Source organism: Notolepis coatsorum (assembly GCF_963971535.1).
Source record: "Notolepis coatsorum genome assembly, chromosome: 1".
NCBI lineage: Eukaryota > Metazoa > Chordata > Actinopteri > Aulopiformes > Paralepididae > Notolepis > Notolepis coatsorum.
In genome coordinates, this window is record NC_140165.1 from 90,264,632 (window position 1) to 90,284,470 (window position 19,839).

At 42.1% G+C, this 19,839-nt stretch overlaps 1 protein-coding gene across 1 annotated transcript in view; it reads right to left on the reverse strand.

The window, feature by feature from the left end:
- The window catches only part of LOC311241999 (uncharacterized protein), a gene marked incomplete at its 5' end in the record, with an annotated part of 190,067 nt that overhangs the window by 10,108 nt on the left and 160,120 nt on the right, over positions 1–19,839 (reverse strand). Inside the window, 4 exons of the mRNA XM_084330953.1 lie at positions 994–1,116; positions 3,615–4,193; positions 18,752–18,859; positions 18,969–19,062. Of these exons, the coding sequence (XP_084187079.1) occupies positions 994–1,116; positions 3,615–4,193; positions 18,752–18,859; positions 18,969–19,062 (904 nt within the window). The remainder of the gene's footprint in view (positions 1–993; positions 1,117–3,614; positions 4,194–18,751; positions 18,860–18,968; positions 19,063–19,839) is intronic.

The window sequence follows — 19,839 nt, forward strand, 5'->3', positions numbered from 1 at the left end:
CGCTCACTTCCGGTTTTGGCGATTCGTCAATCGGCCACCAGATGGCGGTCTAGAACCGTTGGAGAGTTGAGAGGAGATCTGCAGCACCCGTCAAGTCTCCGTGGGTGAAATATGATTGCCATGACAGATTTTTGAAATATTGATCTCAAAGACGCTGTACGACGTTATTGGCAGATTACGCATGGCGAGGAATGATGTCTTAACACGTCATTGGAGATTAAAGGGTTAATATCGCAATACCCAGCATAACGCGATATATTTAGTATCGTGACGCAAGTATCGCGATAGTATCGTATCGTGAGGTCTCTGGCGATTCCCACCCCTACCAGCCACCCTGGGTCTCTGCTTAGACCTCTACACCAGGGGTTCCCAAACTTTTCAGGCCAGGGCCCAGAAAATAAGGCATCAGAGAGCCGCGGCCCAATGCACATCGTCGGGCTTTTTTTTTTTTTTTTTTTTTGCCATGCGACCGATTTTTTAAGCCAAATATCACTTCAATCCTATTAAGTTAGTTCAAGTTAGTTATTCATTTATATGTGCTATTTATGAGAGGGCTAACTTGTTGCAAAATAATAATGATAATAATAATAGCCTCATTAAAATACTATTGTTGCTTCGGTTGTTTTCAGCGTTTTATGTGCATAATCTGTTATTTAGTTTGAAATGTTCGTTGAAATAAGTAGATTTTTCGTTTTTGTTTATTTATTAAGTTAATATAAAACCATATAGTCACATTTTAGAATACAATAGAATAGAATTTTAGAATACAACTAGAAACACTGTCCTGGTCTGCTTCTAAGTTCAGTGGCCTGACAAAAAAATAAAAAATAAAAATAATTTTTTTTTTAATCATCTCGCGGCCCACCTTTGGGTCGCGACCCCGACTTTGGGAACCACTGCTCTACACTACCCAGCCACACTGTGTGAACTACATTAATTCTAGGTTCAGGGTGAATGTGTATGTGTATGTGTGCGTGTGTGTGTGTGTCTCACCAAAAGGGTTTTTGGGTCTGAAGGGAGGCATCTTGAAGTCAGCTGGGACGTCTGGAGACTGAGAACGAGACCTCTTAGCATCTGAGGACGACGAGACCTCCTCCCTTCTCTGTTTACTAACATCTAGAGAGAGAGAGAGAGTAAATATGACATGATGAGAGATACAGAGAGAAAGTAAATAAGACAGGATGAGAGATACAGAGAGAGAGTAAATAAGACAGGATGAGAGATACAGAGAGAGTAAATAAGACGGGATGAGAGATACAGAGAGAGAGTAAATAAGACAGGATGAGAGATACAGAGAGAGTAAATAAGACAGGATGAGAGATACAGAGAGAGAGTAAATAAGACATGGTGAGGTGAGAGGGGGGAGAGAAGAATGAACAGAAAGTGAGAGGGATGCAGAGAAGGAATGAGAAAGTAAAGAGAGCGAGGGAGCATAAATGATAAGAAAAGAAAGACGGAGAGAGAAATACATCAAAACTGAAAATACATTCATTTCCATTTTGATTGAGTGGGAGCAGGTTTTTAGAACTTTAAGCACGTTAACACATTCCCGGCCATTGGGGGCCGTCTAATCTCACGCTATACGGCCAGCATTTCAAAACAAACTTTCATTGTGCGTGAGGCTGTTTGTAGAGCTAAATCTATACTTTATGCAGGGGTTCTCAACCTTTCTGCTGCCAAGGCACCCCTGTGTTCAATAAAATATTCCAGGGCACCCCTACATACGATAAAGACTTTTCCGGTCCTGTCTTTTTTGCTACAAAAGTGCTTGCTTTCAAAATAATGTTTATTTAAGAAACCGGGAAACACATTTGTGTGTATATGCAGGCTATATAATGCATTATTAACAGGTGTTTCAGGTCTAAATGGCTTAGTACTGTTGACATTACACTGCTTGTAGTAGTAAATCAAATAGCATATTTCTTTAAATAAAATTACAGAAAAGGATCACTAAAGTACTATCTGTTGCAGCTGCACTGTTCTCCATAAAAATAGCATATTTGGATAAGTTTGACCATTTCTCAAAAACAGAAAATCATGTATTTTTTTTTAAATACAGAAAAGGATCACAAAGTTACCATTTCTCAAAAAATATTAATAAATACAGAAAATAAGCACTCGTTCACTCAGTGGACATTTCTAGCTCAATGCGAGGTCTGCTGCTGCTGGCTAATAATACGGTCAATACGTGGGGAGATCTTTGACAAGGCAACACGCATGTCATCCTCAAGGCTCAACTTGGCCCTACATTTTGTTTTCAGAGCTGTCATGGATGAAAAGCCAGCTTCACACAGATGTGGTGCTGAATGGTATCAACACCTTAACTGCTGCATCATGAGATACTTGGTACTCAGCACCACACTCTGAAACTAGCTCTCCAGGTGGAATCAGATGAGATTTCAATGAGTTCTTCCAAGAGTTTGGATGGAGATGTGTCAGGAGATTGTCTCAATGTTGTCTGTATTTTTTTTATCCAGAGTAACTTGGTGATCCTTTTCTGTGTTTTATTAAATAATGATTTTCAGATTTTGAGAAATGGTCAAACTTATCCAAATATGGTATTTTCATGGAAAACAGTGCAGCTGCAACAGATAGCACTTTAGTGATAATTTTCTGTAATCCAAAAAGAATAAAAAAAATTAAAATATTTTTTATTTTTTAATCTCAAGGCACCCCTGGCAGCTCTCTGCGGCACCCCTCTTGAGAACCGCTGCTTTATAGTATTACTATCTGTCCATTCTCATTGTCAATTGACACCATAAACCGTCCCTTCAAAATGGCTTAAAGAAATAATTTTTTCATCAATACGTTCCCATTTTATAGCGTCTTGAATATAAGCGTTATATGGGATTTGGTCTAGTATATTTCCTGGAAGGCGAGATACAGGGCGCTAAGCTAATAACATTGAATCGAATGGCGTTTCGGCACTACAGAAGCTAGAGCTAAAACTCAAAATGCATATTGTCGGTATTCATGGTCCACCATGAATGCATGAAAGGGGGGGGCGGGGGACGTCGTTTCTGATGATTGATTACCAATAACGGCGTTAGCCTCAGTAGCCACATTCGCTGATCGGCTGGTTGAGTATGATAACAAGGCCTGATCAGCATGTAATTTACGTGAAAAAGATCTTACCGTGGGCCGGTTGGATCCCCAAAAGGATTTCCCAGTTATCGATCGCCATCTGGTAGATCGATATGTCCATTGGCTGATGATATATTCCTTTACTCCATGTATTCCATGCTACATGCTACACGTATAGATTCCAGCTAACAGGAAACTCCATTCAAAGTCAAGAAAAATAAAAGACCGTTCTGCCACAGGGAACACTGCATTATCGAGACAGCGCCCCTACGAGGATCTGGCCAATAATGCACTTTTCAGAATTCCAAGAGTAGGGTAAATCTGCAGTGCCGCTCGCTGACATTGAGTAGGTTAATAAAATGGAATAAAAGCCAAAACAACCTTGCCACGGACATGTCCGTGGTTGGCCCTCTACCGTTGGATCCGAAACACGGACATGTCCGTGGCCGGTCCCGAATGTGTTAAGAATGAATTACTTATAAAAAGAAAGAGAAAATGACACTTGTATCATGTATTGAATCTCTCACTACCTTTGAGAGCAGCTCTAGCCTGGTCTTCTGTCTCGATCCCTCCATCCGAGGTCTGGTTATCAGGGGGATGAGGCTGCTGGTCCTGCCCAGTAGAGGAGGCATCGATGCTGGGTCGGTTCTCTCCCACCTCAGCCTCATTGATCTGGAGCTCTGGGTGATCGTCAATCAATGATGCAGATGCATGTTTGACCAATGAAGAAGTGGCGTCTGGCAATGTGGAATGGGCTTGTTCTTTGAGAGAGGCATGTTGTTTTGTGAGAGGGGCTTGCATTTTTGTGAGAGGGGCTTGTTGTTTTGTGGGAGGGACTTGTTGTTTTGTGGGAGGGGCTTGTTGTTTTGTGAGATGGGCTTGTTGTTTTGTGTGAGAGGCTTGTTTTGTGGGAGGGGCTTGTTTTGTGAGATGGGCTTGTTTTGTGGGAGGGGCTTGTTTTGTGGGAGGGGCTTGCATTTCAGTGAAAGGGGCTTGTTGTTTTGTGGGAAGGGCTTGTTTTGTGGGAGGGGCTTGTTTTGTGGGAGGCTCCTCCTTTTCCTGTTTCTCTTCCTTCATGGTCCCACGTTTTCCTCTAGTCGACTGCCTCACTGATGAAGAATGGAAAGAGGTGAGGGGAAGAATAAATTAAGAGACAAAATGGATTCAAATATGAACACACCTAACCCCTCCCCACCTAACACCTTCTCCAGGTGAGCTTTGTTATTATGATGTGAGACGTGTCTGGGCTGCTGCAGAGAATAATGTGGTGTGTGTGTGCGATGGCCGCACTGGGAGTCGCTCCGTTATGAGCGAGCAGCAGCACAAGCCTGTCTGACTTTCGACTGAAATAGATGCGTTCGTTAGAGAAATGAAATAATCAAACAGTTATGCCTTTATTATAAGCCTTATGTGCACAGGGGGGGGGACTGCCAATGGAAATTAGCCTTTTGGCAAAAATTGGGTGCATTTACGTTTTTAAAATGTTTTATTAACGCATTGGATGCCACGGACGCTTTTTGTCGTTAATTCATGCCGACCTTTGAGTGCCCCCGACGCTATATAGCGTCTGTTTGCCGTTTAAAAAAAAATTATTGGATCATCAATCGAGCCTCGTGTTAGTGCTGCAGAGTCTCTCTGAGCTCAATTGGGAAGATACCGCCCACTATCGTCTCTCCCTGTGTAACTGCACCCCATTACTTTAGACTGACGCAGGGGGAGTGGTCAGTTTTTCAGTCAAGGCCAACTGAAGAGACCAAGTGATCGCCGGCCATCAGAACAGCGTGGATTATGTATTTACAGTACCAACGCTGTAATCAATAAGCATGATCGATATTTGGAATAGCGATCAGGAATTGGAATAATCTTTTTGGATAACATCTGATCTCAGGTAAGGAATTTATTTTACCAGTCTTAGGATAATCAGACCTGTTTTCACGGAGATATAAGCTTTAGCCCTATGCGTGTGTGTGTGTGTGGGCGGTGATTCCTGATGAGGAAATGAGAGAATCGATTTTTCAGCCCGCCTCTATAGCGTGCATAAGTACACATATACTATCGATAATCTAGCGTTTATTTGAAAACGATTCATAAATAGGCCGAAAAATGACAACGTTTTTGTGTATGCTAGAATATTCCAGTAAATGCCGTTTATCACGGAATCTATATATTTTCCTTGAAAACGAGGGCTTTTCAAAATGCTATAAAACGAAAATGAACCGATAAAAAAACAATCCGTTTCGACAATGTTGACTGCAAACAAGTCATTGATAAACGACAGGCAGATTAGACACATAGCCATAATTTAGGAGAGAGATTATGCGTTCACAACGCTATCATTGAAGTGGGTGCTGGCATTCAACGGGGTTTCCAATGTTAAATGGCTGGCACTCAAACTGTTAATGTACGCTGTCCCCCTTGAACAAATAAAGTAAACCTAAACTGCCAGCCAGCCCTTATGCGACGGAGAGATACACTTTCAATCTGAAAAGTCAGAATGTTACCTTTCAAAAGAGACCAGACTCATGCATGTGCTATAAGTATAAAGCATAATAAATATAAAATTATTTTGGGTATGCAAAGTAAAAAGAAAAAAGAAAAAAAGAAACTAGCCCCATTTTTGGCCGATTCCTAAGTGGTTAACACTTTGATTGCCTAAGGCTAAATTCATGATATACCATCCGTTGCCAGCTCTATTTAACATGGAGAAGTTCCCCTTCTTTGCAGGGCTATAACTTTTTAAATTCTATTGCTAGATTGCCATTATTAGGGCCCATTCAAGGTCCTATATGTATTGTTCATGGTGTAGCAACGTTAAACTTTTTCATTCACATATTCATACTAAAATATGGTCTAAAGCAGTGTTTCTCAACTGGTGGGTCGCGACCCAAAAGTGGGTCGCGGGGCCATTTTGAGTGGGTCGCGGAAGTGTGTGAAAAAAAAAAAAAAAAAAAAAAAAAAAAACATAATTTTTTTTTTCTTTTTTTTTTCTCACTACCTATCTTTGTGAAAGTGGCTTCTCAGCTCTGGTCCAGCTGAAGACAAAGCGGAGGAACAGATTGGACATTGAGCATGACCTCAGAGTTGCTTTGTCTACCATCACCCCAGACTTTGAGACTCTTGTCAGGAGCAAACATCATCCCCAGTTATCCCATTAGTTCCCTGCATGTTAAGCTAAGAAATCTGCTAAGAATAGCATATTATTTATTATTATTTTATTTCATTGGGTTTTAGCCCTAGTTGCACTTTTGTTGCAACCTCAGTTATCCCATTAGTTCCCCCAAATTTAGGTCTGTTATGTTAAGCTAAGAAATCTGCTAAGAAGCATATATTATTTATTAATCTTTTATTTCATTGGGTTTTTAGCAATAGTTGCACTTTTGTTGCACTTTTGTGTGTTTATTTCATGTTTTGAAAGATTGCGTATTACTGCAATTTTTTTTTTACATAAATCATAGTGGTTAAAAATTTTGGGTCGCGACTTAATGACTAAGGAAAATGTTGGGTCCCGAGGCTAGACCAGTTGAGAACCACTGGTCTAAAGTATAAGTATGTTTTCATCTCTTTCTGCAGCTTTCTCCAGAACGTGATTTATAGCCCCAAATGCATTATATTGATGATGAAATACAGTTTGATAGCAATCAGCGCGATATAAAAAATTCCAACTGGACGTACTTCTGGAAGTTACTACACGTCATCTGATGTTGACCGGATGGGCGAGGGGGCGTTTATAATTCCGTGGGCAGCGTTATACCATTCATCTAATGTGGGTCATATGTTCATCAGATCAGTTAGTATCGAACACGGAAATATTACACGCTAAAACTCAACCCCAGTCTCCTCGGGCCGTTGGGCGATCAGCGTGGGGTAGACAGTTTTCCATTATGGGATGTCAAAATACCCGGTCCATTTCCAGGTTGTATAATAGTATATACGTCCAAATCATGTTGTTTATCGAGTTATTGGCAACGGATCGCTATGTATTGTGTCGCGCTCGAGTCCCGGGACCTATAGCGAGTGCCCGGAAGTAATATGGGTGATCACCACTTCATCCACATGACTTCCTGTTTGGTGCTTCTGCCGATCGGCCACCAGATGGCGCTCTTGAACCGCTAGAGGATTGAGAGGAGCTCAGAACTGTGTGTGAAGGCTGCAGAGGGGAAATATGATTCCGATCACAGGTTTTTGAAATATTGATATCAAAGACGAGTTACGGCGTCCTAGGCAACTTGAGCATGGCTAGGAAAGACGCCTAAACACGTTTTCGGCACTTAAAGTGTTAACATTTATGAGTTAAGCAGTGATATAGTTATCAGAAAAGTAAACAAACTATATTTTCTGCATAAAGAAACCAGTCCTTTATGGTTGCGTTCGAAGTTGTTAAATAAAAATAAGAATAAACGTGGCTGCACAGATGCCGTGAAGTGAAATAACTTTTTTAAACTAATCTTTCGGTTCTTATTTGTATTTATTCAATATGTTAAGTGAAGATAATATGAGAATAAGTAGCACCGGTTAGTTCTGTACATCCCCCAATTTAGCCATTATGTCAATTCCCTCCTGGTCGTTCCCCATTATGCCTTACTGTTGGTCTGGGGAGGGTGGACATGCTGCCCTACTGTTGGTCTGGGGAGGGTGTGTAGACTATCACATGCTGCCCTACTGTTGGTCTGGGGAGGGTGTAGACTACCACATGCTGCCTTACTGTTGGTCTGGGGAGGGTGTAGACTACCACATGCTGTCCTACTGTTGGTCTGGGGAGGGTGTAGACCAGGGTTTCCGTTAGAAAAAATTGTTGCCGGCCTCAGTGTCCGGTAGATTTCAATCTACCGGTCAAATGAGAGAAATTCCGGTCAGAGTTTATTGAGCTTAAAAACAATTGATAGGCAAAAGAATGACAACAAAACAAAAGAATGACATCATCAAGGCATGTAGATTTATAATATTTTTACTTAAAACTAGGCTACTTTTGCGTATAAAGTCATTATATTCCAAATAAAATAAGTCCAGAGACTCCGTGCTGCTGCCGACTTTAAATCAAATAGGTGTCTGTGGGCAGTCGCCGACATTAATAAACAGCAGTCTGTTATAATCACATTTTTATGAGCTAACGAATTCCGTTATATTGGACATTTGTATTAATTATATCAAGCGAAGAACTGAGAAATTTGGCAGAGAGAGACGGCAACATTATCGTGGGTTTGCGTGACGACTCTCTCTCTCTCCACCTCCCAACGACTTATTTGCGAGAGTATGTCGATGCAGAGCAGCAGATTCAGCTGTTATTGGCTCTTTTCTGGCTCTATCTGGGGACCGCACAGCAGCGCCCCCCACCCAACAGCTGAATTGCCAATGGCTGAATTGGAGTACTGCACTGTGCTGCTGCTGCTCCGGCTCTGCAGCTTCACATGCACTCACACACCCAGCACTAAGCTCTCGCTGACAACGTCGTTGTCATTATTAGAAGCAACGATGAAACAAATGTAATGATTGTTTCGTTCATCGCATAGGCTATTTAATTTTAGCCTATTTTAATACACCGTAATTCCTCTAATAGTGACCAGTATTCAATTACAAACCGGGTCTCTATTAATGGCCGGGTGCGCTCTTGAGCTAAGCAATTATAAGCCGACCTCCTAATACAAGCCGGGTTACTAATATACTGAGCTGCATACTGAGCTGCTAAGGTAAAGTTACTTGATTTCACTTTGAAAACGTTGAAATGACCAGTGACCACCTGTAATAGCACTGTTTACTATTTCATACAGTACTTGGTTTCAATAAATGAACCCAGTACATTTTACTGGGTTCAAACTGACACAAAATGTTGATTTATTCATTATGATCTGTTTGAAAATTTGAAATATAGGCCTCTCTTTTATACATGCCTCCTCCTAATAAAAGCCTGGTACCCGCTACAGTTTAAGCAAATACAAGCCCGGGTCACTATTAGAGGAATTACGGCAATTCAAATAATCAAATTGTGCTTAGACTCAGGGAATTATTTTCACCAGACATTAAGACCGGAGAGATTAAATATGTCGGACTTCAACAGATTTTGCCGGTCAAATACCGGTAATTACCGGCTAACGGAAACGCTGGTGTAGACTACCACATGCTGCCTTACTGTTGGTCTGGGGAGGGTGTAGACTACCACATGCTGCCTTACTGTTGGTCTGGGGAGGGTGTAGACCACATGCTGCCTTAATGTTGGTCTGGGGAGGTCATTTGTCATTTGACATTCTGAGGGATAGCTGGTGTAGATTTTAAACAATTGTCACAAGCCTCGGGTTCTTTTTAAAACGATATTCTTGATGTCCCCCAGTCTGTTTGTCTTGAAGCTTCCACTGAAACATGAGCTTTTTCTTCCGTTGTTTGTTGCCAACATTAGAGCTAGCACGTCCACCCCTACATGTGACCCTTCTACTACCGTCACCTGCCCTGCCACCTTTAGCCAGTTTGAGCCTGTGTCCCTTGCTCAGCTAGAGAAAATTATTGCCCATATGAAGCCCTCAGGCTTCCCCTTAGATGTCCTTCCCCCTCACCTTGTCAAAGAGGTCAGCAGGGTTATAGTTAATGTCCAAACGATTATGAACAACAGCCTTGCAGGTGTTGTACCTGTACTTTTTAAACATGCTGTGGTGCAACCGCTGATTAAACAGCCTAACCTGGACGCCTCTGTCCTCTCTCATTTCAGGCCTATCTCCAAGCTCCCGTTTCCCCCCCAAATTTTGGAATAAATTGTACTTGTCCAATTAATGTATTTTCTAGACACACATGGCATTCTGGAGGTTTTCCTATATGGTTTTAGAGCACTGCACAGTACCGAGACTGCACTCTTAAAGAGTTTTTAATTATATCCTTTTGGCCACTGACTCTCTTATCCTTGTACTTTTGGATCTCACTGCTGCCTTTGACACAGTGGATCACAATATTCTGCTCTCCTGTTTGGAGCACTGGGTTGGCATTAAAGGCTGTTGACAATCATGAGTGTGCTCTCCCGTCATCCCTGGGAATGATTGACTCATTGACACCAGCTGAGTGATGGACTGATTAGACACCAGCTGAGTGTGTATATCAAGAGCAACCTTTCACAAAATAAAATGGTTGCTTTCCTTGATACACGGATCCTGTTTGTCAGCGTTTTTATTCCTTCTTTCTATATACTGTGTAGTCGGTGTTATGATGTCTAGCCAATACGCAATATCCGACATTCAACAAAGGCTCAGCCCTGGAGTTTTTCAGATCATACTTGTCTGAGAGAAGTTTTTGTGTTATCCTCCACAGCACCTTACTGTTGGTCTGGGGAGGGTGTAGACTACCACATGCTGCCTTACTGTCGGTCTGGGGAGGGTGTAGACTACCACATGCTGTCTTACTGTTGGTCTGGGGAGGGTGTAGACCAGGGGTCAGCAACCTTTTTGACATGGAGTGCCTGTTTGAAATATAGTTGTAACTAGTGTGCCTCAACAATATTCCATGCATCGTAATTTTTTTCTTCTCATAATCAGGTCTTTTTAATGATAATTTTACATTATTACATCATTATTGTTATTGTTATTATTAACAATATTATTATGATGGTTGTATCAACCCTAAATCTGAGTTGGGGGGGGGGGGGGGAATGCAATGCAGACAAACAGCTGCATACAGTGCGACCATTTCACTCACATTTGCCCATTCATTTTTGGACACATCACACACCATTGGTGTGTGTACTGTACGTGTGCTGTCATAGCTCCACCTACAGGCCTAATGGAGAACACCAGGATGTGAATGGAGGGTGAATGTGAGGTATATCGTGTAAATAAGTTTTGATTGATCGCAAGACTACAATGTAAAAAAATAAATAATAAGTTACCAGAACTTAAAAATATTGAGTTCAGTTACTGTGCATTACGGTTTTCAGTTTTCAATCCATAATAAGTTAACAGAAAAATAAGTACACAACCACATTATTTCAACCTAATAAAACTATGTTTATTGTAATTTTTTTTAAGAACACAAGTTGACTTGGTAATACTCACATTTTGAGTAAAAAAAAATGGCTTTTAACATGTGCAATGTTCAATGAAATAGAAAAATAAATAATACAATTTGTTGATTAATCCCACTGGTCACAATGGTGACCGTAATAATGTTTTTGTTATAAGGCTCTGCAAATGTTACTGAATGATGTAGCAATGTATTTCCAGCTAAATTGAAATAATAAACAAATAAAGGGTCTCTAAATATGTGGTAGTAAAAAGAACCTGTGGGAGGATTTCAACAAGATAAATGCGACAACAGTGCAAAATATTTCACTATAATATTTCAAAGCAAAAAAAAATATATATATATATATATATAATTTTCATTTTTTTTTTTTTTTTTTTTTTATGCTGCCCCCTGTGCCTATGCAAATGCCCCTGCGTGCCTATGCAGGCACGCGTGCCTAGGGTTGCCTACCCCTGGTGTAGACTAACCACATGCTGCCTTACTGTTGGTCTGGGGAGGGTGTAGACTACCACATGCTGCCTTACTGTTGGTCTGGGGATCACCTGCCTCCTCTGATACATGTGTCAGAGTCGCCAGCCTCTTCTTTTCACCTGACAGCTAGGAGTTTCACCTTAACGCAGGCAGAGGTTCACGCTATCTCCCCCAGATCCCCTCCCTGATGAACAGGTGCCCCGACCGACCAGTAGGATTGCAACGACCAGGACTCATTCCCACTAGTGCACCACAACCCTGCCCGAGCCCGACGGGGCCCTACCCGACCCGATGGGTTCGGGCTGGGTAGGGCTTTGTTTTTAAATAAATAATTTGGGCTCGGCCGGGCAGCGCCCTCTTTTTATTTTTTTTATTCCGCGCTCCCTATACTCATAACTAGGGTTATAGGATAACCTTAAGTTTCTGTTTCATTTTTGCGCCAGCTGTCATCAGAGATCAGAGAGTGTCTCTCTGAGTCGCGATGGATAAGTTAACAGATATGGAATTAGGGAAAGGGAGAGCTTTTGAAAGTTCCCAATGCGTCTGGGAAAGCTGCATTTTTGGAAACATTTGGATGTAATTACCGCAGCCCGCAGGGAGAACTCGAGGGGAGTAGAACAGTGATGAAGCCCTCAGGTGGATGATGAACAAATGAACCGGACCAAAGTGGCATAGGTTGTTTGAAGTTGGAATATAGCCAGTTGGCAAACGTTTTAATTTGTTCTTGGATGTATGTAGCCGGTTGGCGAAGTTTTGTTAACGTTATTCAACGCGTTGCTGACATCAACAGCGAAGTGGTGAGTCTGATGTGACGTACATGGGTACGTGGGTTGGTCATTACCATTATTACTGTATTTATGACACCTTCTGAACATCAGGTTAGTATATTTAATGTGTTGTGTTTTGTATGTGATGTGTGTGTGTGAACATGAGCGCTAATGCTGTCTCTTTTCTCTCCCTGTCAGGTGCTGCCCGTCCCTACACTGAAGAGTGCTGATTGCCTAATGAATGACAGCTGATGGCAATCACCTCGAGAGGGATGGGTAGCCAAATACCTGACAGCACACACACGTCTGGGCGCCTCCTTCTGTCAATTGCCAGTGACCAGAGTGGAGTGAGGTTGCCATTGTTTTCCACTGTTGTGTGGGATATATATATTGTTGGCCACTTTGGATTCACCCTACACCGTGAGCTATATGGTTAGAGTGGTGTTTTTCTCTGTTTATCCAGGTGAGCTTGTACCTTTTAAGTATATATATATATATATATATATATATATATATATATATATATATATATATTGTGGCCTCTGTGCCACTTGCCACTCATGTGGAATTAGTTAATATATATATCTATGTATCGGGCCTTCTGCCTTTTTGCCTCCCCTGTGTGGAGCTATAGTGTACAGTACATATTACCACTTTGTGTGGATTCCCCATTGTGGGATTGTTATATATATATTGTTGGCCTGTAGGCCATCTTTGCCACTGTTTCCCCGTGGGAACTTTATACTGTGTTGGCTCTTGCCAACACTGGTATCAACTTAATTATAATTATCTTGTTTGTTCTCCCCTTACCCTTCTCCCTGTTTGTTAATCGTTTGTGGGTTGTTTTTTCCCTTTGTTGCCTATTTACAGTGGAGGTTTCAATCCCTACCCTGCATAATAAATATAATTTACTATTTTGGAAAAGCGCCTTGTGTACGTTATTACCTACCTGCCCGGGACTATTTTGAAAGCATTTAATGAGAGAGGCTGTTTGTGCTCATGTGCAGCTGGCTCCAGTTATTATTCTGTGTGGTCCTTAGACCTTTGTACATGACATGGGGGCTCGTTAGTTTGCACAATTGTATAGTTCCTTGTTGTTATGTGACATGTGGACTTGTCGATTGGAGCGTGTCAAGTAGGTTGCGTTTTTTTTTTCATTTGGTAAGTTATATTATTGTATTTCTGTGCTGCACACTTGACTGTTGTAAACCATTGTTGTAAGTTATGCTCTTAACCATTCTATTTTTTTCCACATAGGTAAAGGGTGGATCACGTGCTTGGTTAGGGGGAGGGGGGCACGCATCGTCTATTCCGGTGGAGTGCGCAATGAAATCGGTAATCGACTGAAGATATGTGTAGTCCTCATTCCGCTAGGGAAGTAGTTTAGTCAGGGTAGTTAGTGTTACCCAGGTGATCCTAGTTAGGTGGTTAGAACCGACATTTATTGTTTTCATGAATGTTAGATGTGGATATTAAATCGAATTGGTCAGGTTGTCATACTGCATAATGTGGCTGTTAAGTGTTGCACAGGGACATTATTGAGTACTATAGGTGAGTGGCTATTTTGTAGGGCTTATTGAAGTCTGATTTGTTGGGTCATATTGTGTGTTGCTACGGCAGTATACTTTCTTTCATAACTGTATTCAGAGTACAGAGTACAGAGTGCAGAGTGCATAGTGCATAGTGCATAGTGCATAGTGCAGAGTATAGGGTTTTCATGAGTAGAGCTATGGAGGTTTGTGATCAGGATGTTGGTGTGTCGGATCCTGAGAGTGTTGACTCTGCACTAGGTTCAGACCATGGTTCTACTGCTTCTTCTGGTAAATTGAGCGCACGCTTTAAGCTGCGTTTATTCCGTCTCCAGATGGAGGAGAGGGAAAGAGACAGAGAAGAGAGAAGGGAGGTGAGAGATAAGGAGGAGAGAGACAGGCTGGAGAGAAAGGAGGAGAGAGACAGGCTGGAGAGAAAGGAGGTGGCTGATAGGGAATTTCAATTGGCGATGAGGAAACTGGAGTTGGAATGTGGTGACGCTAAACGTAGCACCATTTCCTCTCCAGTGCTTTCCGACCCCCAGGCACCCTTTGATATTAGCCAGCATATGTCCTTGGTTCCCCCCTTTCAGGAGTCTGAGGTGGAATCATTTTTCTCTGCTTTTGAGCAGATGGCGTGGGCTTTGCATTGGCCAAAGGACCAGTGGGCGACTTTATTGAAATACAGACTCACTGGTGGGGCTCAGGTGGCGTGCGGGTCATTATCGAATGAAGACAGCGTGGTGTATGAGAAAGTGAAAAGTGCTGTCTTGCGCGTGTACGAAGAGGTACCAGAAGCATACAGGCAGCATTTTCGCAACCGCCGTAAGTCTCCTTCCCAAACCCATGTTGAGTTCTCCCGGGAGGAGAGACTTAATTTTGATCTGTGGTGTTCTGCGTGTGAGGTAAAAGACTTTGCATCATTGAGTGAATTGGTGCTTGTGGAGCAGTTCAAAGCCACCCTGCCAGTCGAAGCTGTGCTCTATTTACATGGGCAGGGGGTGTCAACGCTCCGACAGGCTGCAATTTCGGCAGATGAGTTTGAATGGTCACGCAAACGTGTTTCTGTACGTCCTAATGTATGTGGTGAAGGTGGCTCATTCACTCCTCGTGAGTCAGCGTTCCAGCCACGCTCACCGCCGTCTAAGAGACCGGTGGTGTGTAATTATTGTAAAAAGACGGGCCATGTGGTAAAAAGATGTCATACGCTGAGGAGGCGACAGGAGAAAAGAGGGTCAGCCCAGGAACCAAAGGGAGTGGAGGTTGAGAACGCTCCATTGACCGACTTGTGTTGTGATGAATTGATTAATAATCACCCCAATGTTTTTTCTACTTGTGTTGTCACCAAGGCACAGGAGAGGAAGCGAACTCGAGCTTTGACGTTGAGTGACTGTCTGTGGCGAGGCTCTCGCTGAGGACAGGGGGGGGGCCATATATTGGCGAGATGGAAAAGGTTGCTGTAAGTAGCGTTCAGGGGAAGCTGGTAATTCCCAAGTTTGCTGACGTACCATTGCCACTGAGACGTCAGGCATTGATCACTACTCAGCACCATGATTCCTCCCTATCATGCTGTTTTGCGGCAGTGGCCAGTGCTGCTGTTAGTAGGAACCCGGCCTTTGTGATAGAGGAGGGGGAATTAGTGTTCCGGAAATTACCAAAGTTCTAATTTGAGTGACACCATTTTGGATCCTGATCATGTTATTTTTGTGACGCCATTTTGAAAAGGAGATGGGCGCTGTGATGGTGCCAGGGACGTGTGCTGATTTTTTTGTTTCCCTGTTGCTGTCCTGTTAACACTTTGGTTGCCTTGGGTTAAATTCATGATATACCATAGGTTGCCGGCTCTATTTGTCTATGGAGAAGTACCCCTTCTTTGCATGGCTATAACTTTTTTAATTCTATTGCTACATTGCCATTATTAGGGCCCATTCAAAGTCCTATATGTATTGTTCATTGTGTAGCAACGTTAAACTTTTTCATTCACATATTCATAGTAAAGTACGGTCTAATGTATAAGTATGTTTTCATCTCTTTCTGCAGCTTTCTCCAGAACGTGATCTATAGCCCCAAATGCATTATATTGATGATGCAATAGTTTTATGGCAATCAGCGCGATATAAAAAATTCCAACTAGACATACTTCTAGAAGTTACTACACGTCATCTGATGTTGACCGGATGGGCTAGGGGGCGTTTATAATTCCGTGGGCAGCGTTATACCAATCATCTAATGTGGGTCAAATGTTGATAATAGCAGTTAGTATCGAAGACGGTAACGTTACACGCTAAAACTCACCCCAGTCTCCGCGCGCCGTTGGGCGATCATCGTAGAGTAGAAATCTTATCATTATGGGATGTAGATTTACCCAGTCCATCTCCAGCTTGTATAATGGTATATACGTCCAAATCATGTTGTTTATCGAGTTATTGGCAATCGATCACTGTGTATTGTGATGAGCTAGAATGCCGGGACCTATAGCGAGTGCCCGGAAGTAATACGGACGTCCAGCACAACCTCTATGCCGCTTCCTGTTAAGCGATTGCGCCGATCGGCCACCAGATGGCACTCCTGAACCGCCAGAGAGCTCAGTGGGTCCTCCTGGTGGATCTCAGGCCAGCGGAGGGGACATATGAATCCGATCGCAGATTTTTGAAATATTGATATAAGGACGCTGTACAGCGTCCTCCGGCAACTTGAGCATGGCCGGCAATGACGTCTAAAGACGTTTCCTGGCAGCCAAAGTGTTAATCGCAATGAGATGATTTTTTTTGTGCTTTATTTTTTTCCCAGGAAAAGTTTCCAGTTTGTTGTCTCCTGTTGACAGGACGGTATCGGTGGAGCGGCCTGTCAAAGTAGAGGTTGTTGTTGTTTCTGTTTTCCCTGGTATGTGGTACTAATAGGATGTTGGGTAATAAGTAATAATATTTTGCTAACCCTACAGGTTCGCTCTTATGGGGGGAGGTGTGACGTACATGGGTACGTGGGTTGGTCATTACCATTATTACTGTATTTATGACACCTTCTGAACATCAGGTTAGTATATTTAATGTGTTGTGTTTTGTATGTGATGTGTGTGTGTGAACATGAGAGCTAATGCTGTCTCTTTTCTCTCCCTGTCAGGTGCTGCCCGTCCCTACACTGAAGAGTGCTGATTGCCTAATGAATGACAGCTGATGGCAATCACCTCGAGAGGGATGGGTAGCCAAATACCTGACAGCACACACACGTCTGGGCGCCTCCTTCTGTCAATTGCCAGTGACCAGAGTGGAGTGAGGTTGCCATTGTTTTCCACTGTTGTGTGGGATATATATATTGTTGGCCACTTTGGATTCACCCTACACCGTGAGCTATATGGTTAGAGTGGTGTTTTTCTCTGTTTATCCAGGTGAGCTTGTACCTTTAAGTGTATATATTGATATATATATATATATATTGTGGCCTCTGTGCCACTCATGTGGAATTAGTTAATATATATATCTATGTATCTGGCCTTCTGCCTTTCTGCCTCCCCTGTGTGGAGCTATAGTGTACAGTACATATTACCACTTTGTGTGGATTCCCCATTGTGGGATTGTTATATATATATTGTTGGCCTGTAGGCCATTTTTGCCACTGTTTCCCCGTGGGAACTTTATACTGTGTTGGCCCTTGCCAACACTGGTATCAACTTAATTATAATTATCTTGGTTGTTCTCCCCTTACCCTTCTCCCTGTTTGTTAATTGTTTGTGGGTTGTTTTTTCCCTTTGTTGCCTATTTACAGTGGAGGTTTCAATCCCTACCCTGCATAATAAATATAATTTACTATTTTGGAAAAGCGCCTTGTGTACGTTATTACCTACCTGCCCGGGACTATTTTGAAAGCATTTACTGAGAGAGGCTGTTTGTGCTCATGTGCAGCTGGCTCCAGTTATTATTCTGTGTGGTCCTTAGACCTTTGTACATGACACTGATGTATTATTAATTGCTGATGTGGGGTCGCTGCTGCCCTGTTCCGTTAGGCTTTCATTATATAAATATTGCTCTGCTCGAAATCTGATTTCTGTTTTCTGTTTGTTTGTATAGTGACTGAGTAGGCTATTGTGTCGTGTGTGTCAAAGAAGATTCCATATAGCCTTCAATACGTTTTACGAGGCTTCCGTGTGAGTCCGTCTAAGCGAGCACTGGGACGCCATTCTAATAAGAGCGAAACAGGCTATGTAAATGCTTCTTAGTTTTCAGCGTGATATGCGTTATTTAGGCAGACCTATTGGACATTTTAGTTTTTGTTTAAACAGTGTTTCGAATATCTAAAACAAAAACAAAAATGTATATTTGGCTATAATATAATGCTTGTTAGTTTTCAGCCTATCTGTTATTTAGGCAGACCTATTGGACATTTTCGTTTTTGTTTATTTATTAAGTTCATATAAAACAGTGTTTCGAATATTTAAAACAAATTAAAAAAATGTAAGTCTAAAAATAAAAAAAAGAAAAATCAGGTTTTCATTCGGGCTAGGGCTTCAAATGTTGCATTACAGTCAGGCTTATTGTCGGGCAGGGCCTGAACGTCATGGGCTCGGGCTGGGCACGGGCCTAATTCCAAGGCCCTTGCAGACCACTAATTCCCACCACAAACACTGCCAATTGTATTCATACGACGGGACGACTGACCAAGCCAGAGGTACCACTGCCGGGATCTGAAACCTGCGAGTGCTTAGACCTCTACACTAACCAGCTGCCCTGACAGTGGAAAATCATACAACTCTCTGCTTAGACCTCTACACTAACCAGCTGCCCTGACAGTAGAACATCATACAACTCTCTGCGTAGCAGTTTTGCAAGAAGAATTCTGGAAAACATTCCAGACAATGTACACCTGAAAAGGTTTAGGTTGTCAGGGAGACTGCATGCGTGTGTGTGTTACCAGGGGTCTGTTCTTCCCTCCTCTTGGGTCTTCCTCCACTCCTGGTCGTTACCACCACCTCCTCTTCCTCCCCGACCTCATCAACAGTAACAAAAGTCATCCTTTCCTCTGAAGAGAGACAGAGAGATGGAGACACAGGAAGAGGGTTAAGAGGGATGAGTCATAATGAAAGGACAAAGAAAGTTCACTGGGGCAACTTCAACCACCACACACACACCTGTGTGGTCAGTGCTAAGCTTGCGTTTAGCAGTGCTGGACGTTTTCTTCTCCTCTTCTTCATCTTCTACCACCTCATCTAGAGTCACCAGAGTCTACAGAGAGAGAAAGAAATACAGAAAGACAACAGAGAGAGAGAGAACTTCAAAACCAAAGCCATGGTGGAAGCTATTTTGGGATGGCTTCATAGCAGAGATGCTCACAAGTCATTTTATCCAAATCCAAGTATCAAGTCTTTGAGCTAGAGTCCAAGTCAAGTCTCAAGTCTCTTTGGAATATTAGTAAGTGTTAATTAATTATATAAGTGTTTAATCCGCTGTGCATCATATTTATTTCTAGGGAATGCATTTTGTTTTTCATGATGATCATCGATCTCTGATTTATCTTTTATCATTTCAGAAATGTATTGAATACAATTATATTATGTGTTATATTTTATCTACATTATGGTATCGATAAGGTCACTTTAAAATATCATACTGCACTGCAATATGAAAAAATTACAGGACTGCTTTTAAATTCTTTATCTATTGTTACCTTGATATGGACATGCAGCGCTACATACTGTATGATTGCCCAATAGGACTGGTCTTGATTGATTGAAAATTGTATTAACAGATTGCAGAATGGGTACAATACAGTACAGCTCAATACACACAATTGTTAAGGGGATGCAGACCAGAGAAAGACTTTCGTCTTGTTTACATCAGGGTCCCCCATTTTCAATTCATCATAACATATATGACATACAGGTAGACAGTACTGTTACATCTAGACATTTATGACATACCAGATCTACAAATATGCAGTACTGTTTATGAGTACAAAAATAGTCTAAAAAAAGAGTACCGGTATATACATTTGAGGGGGAA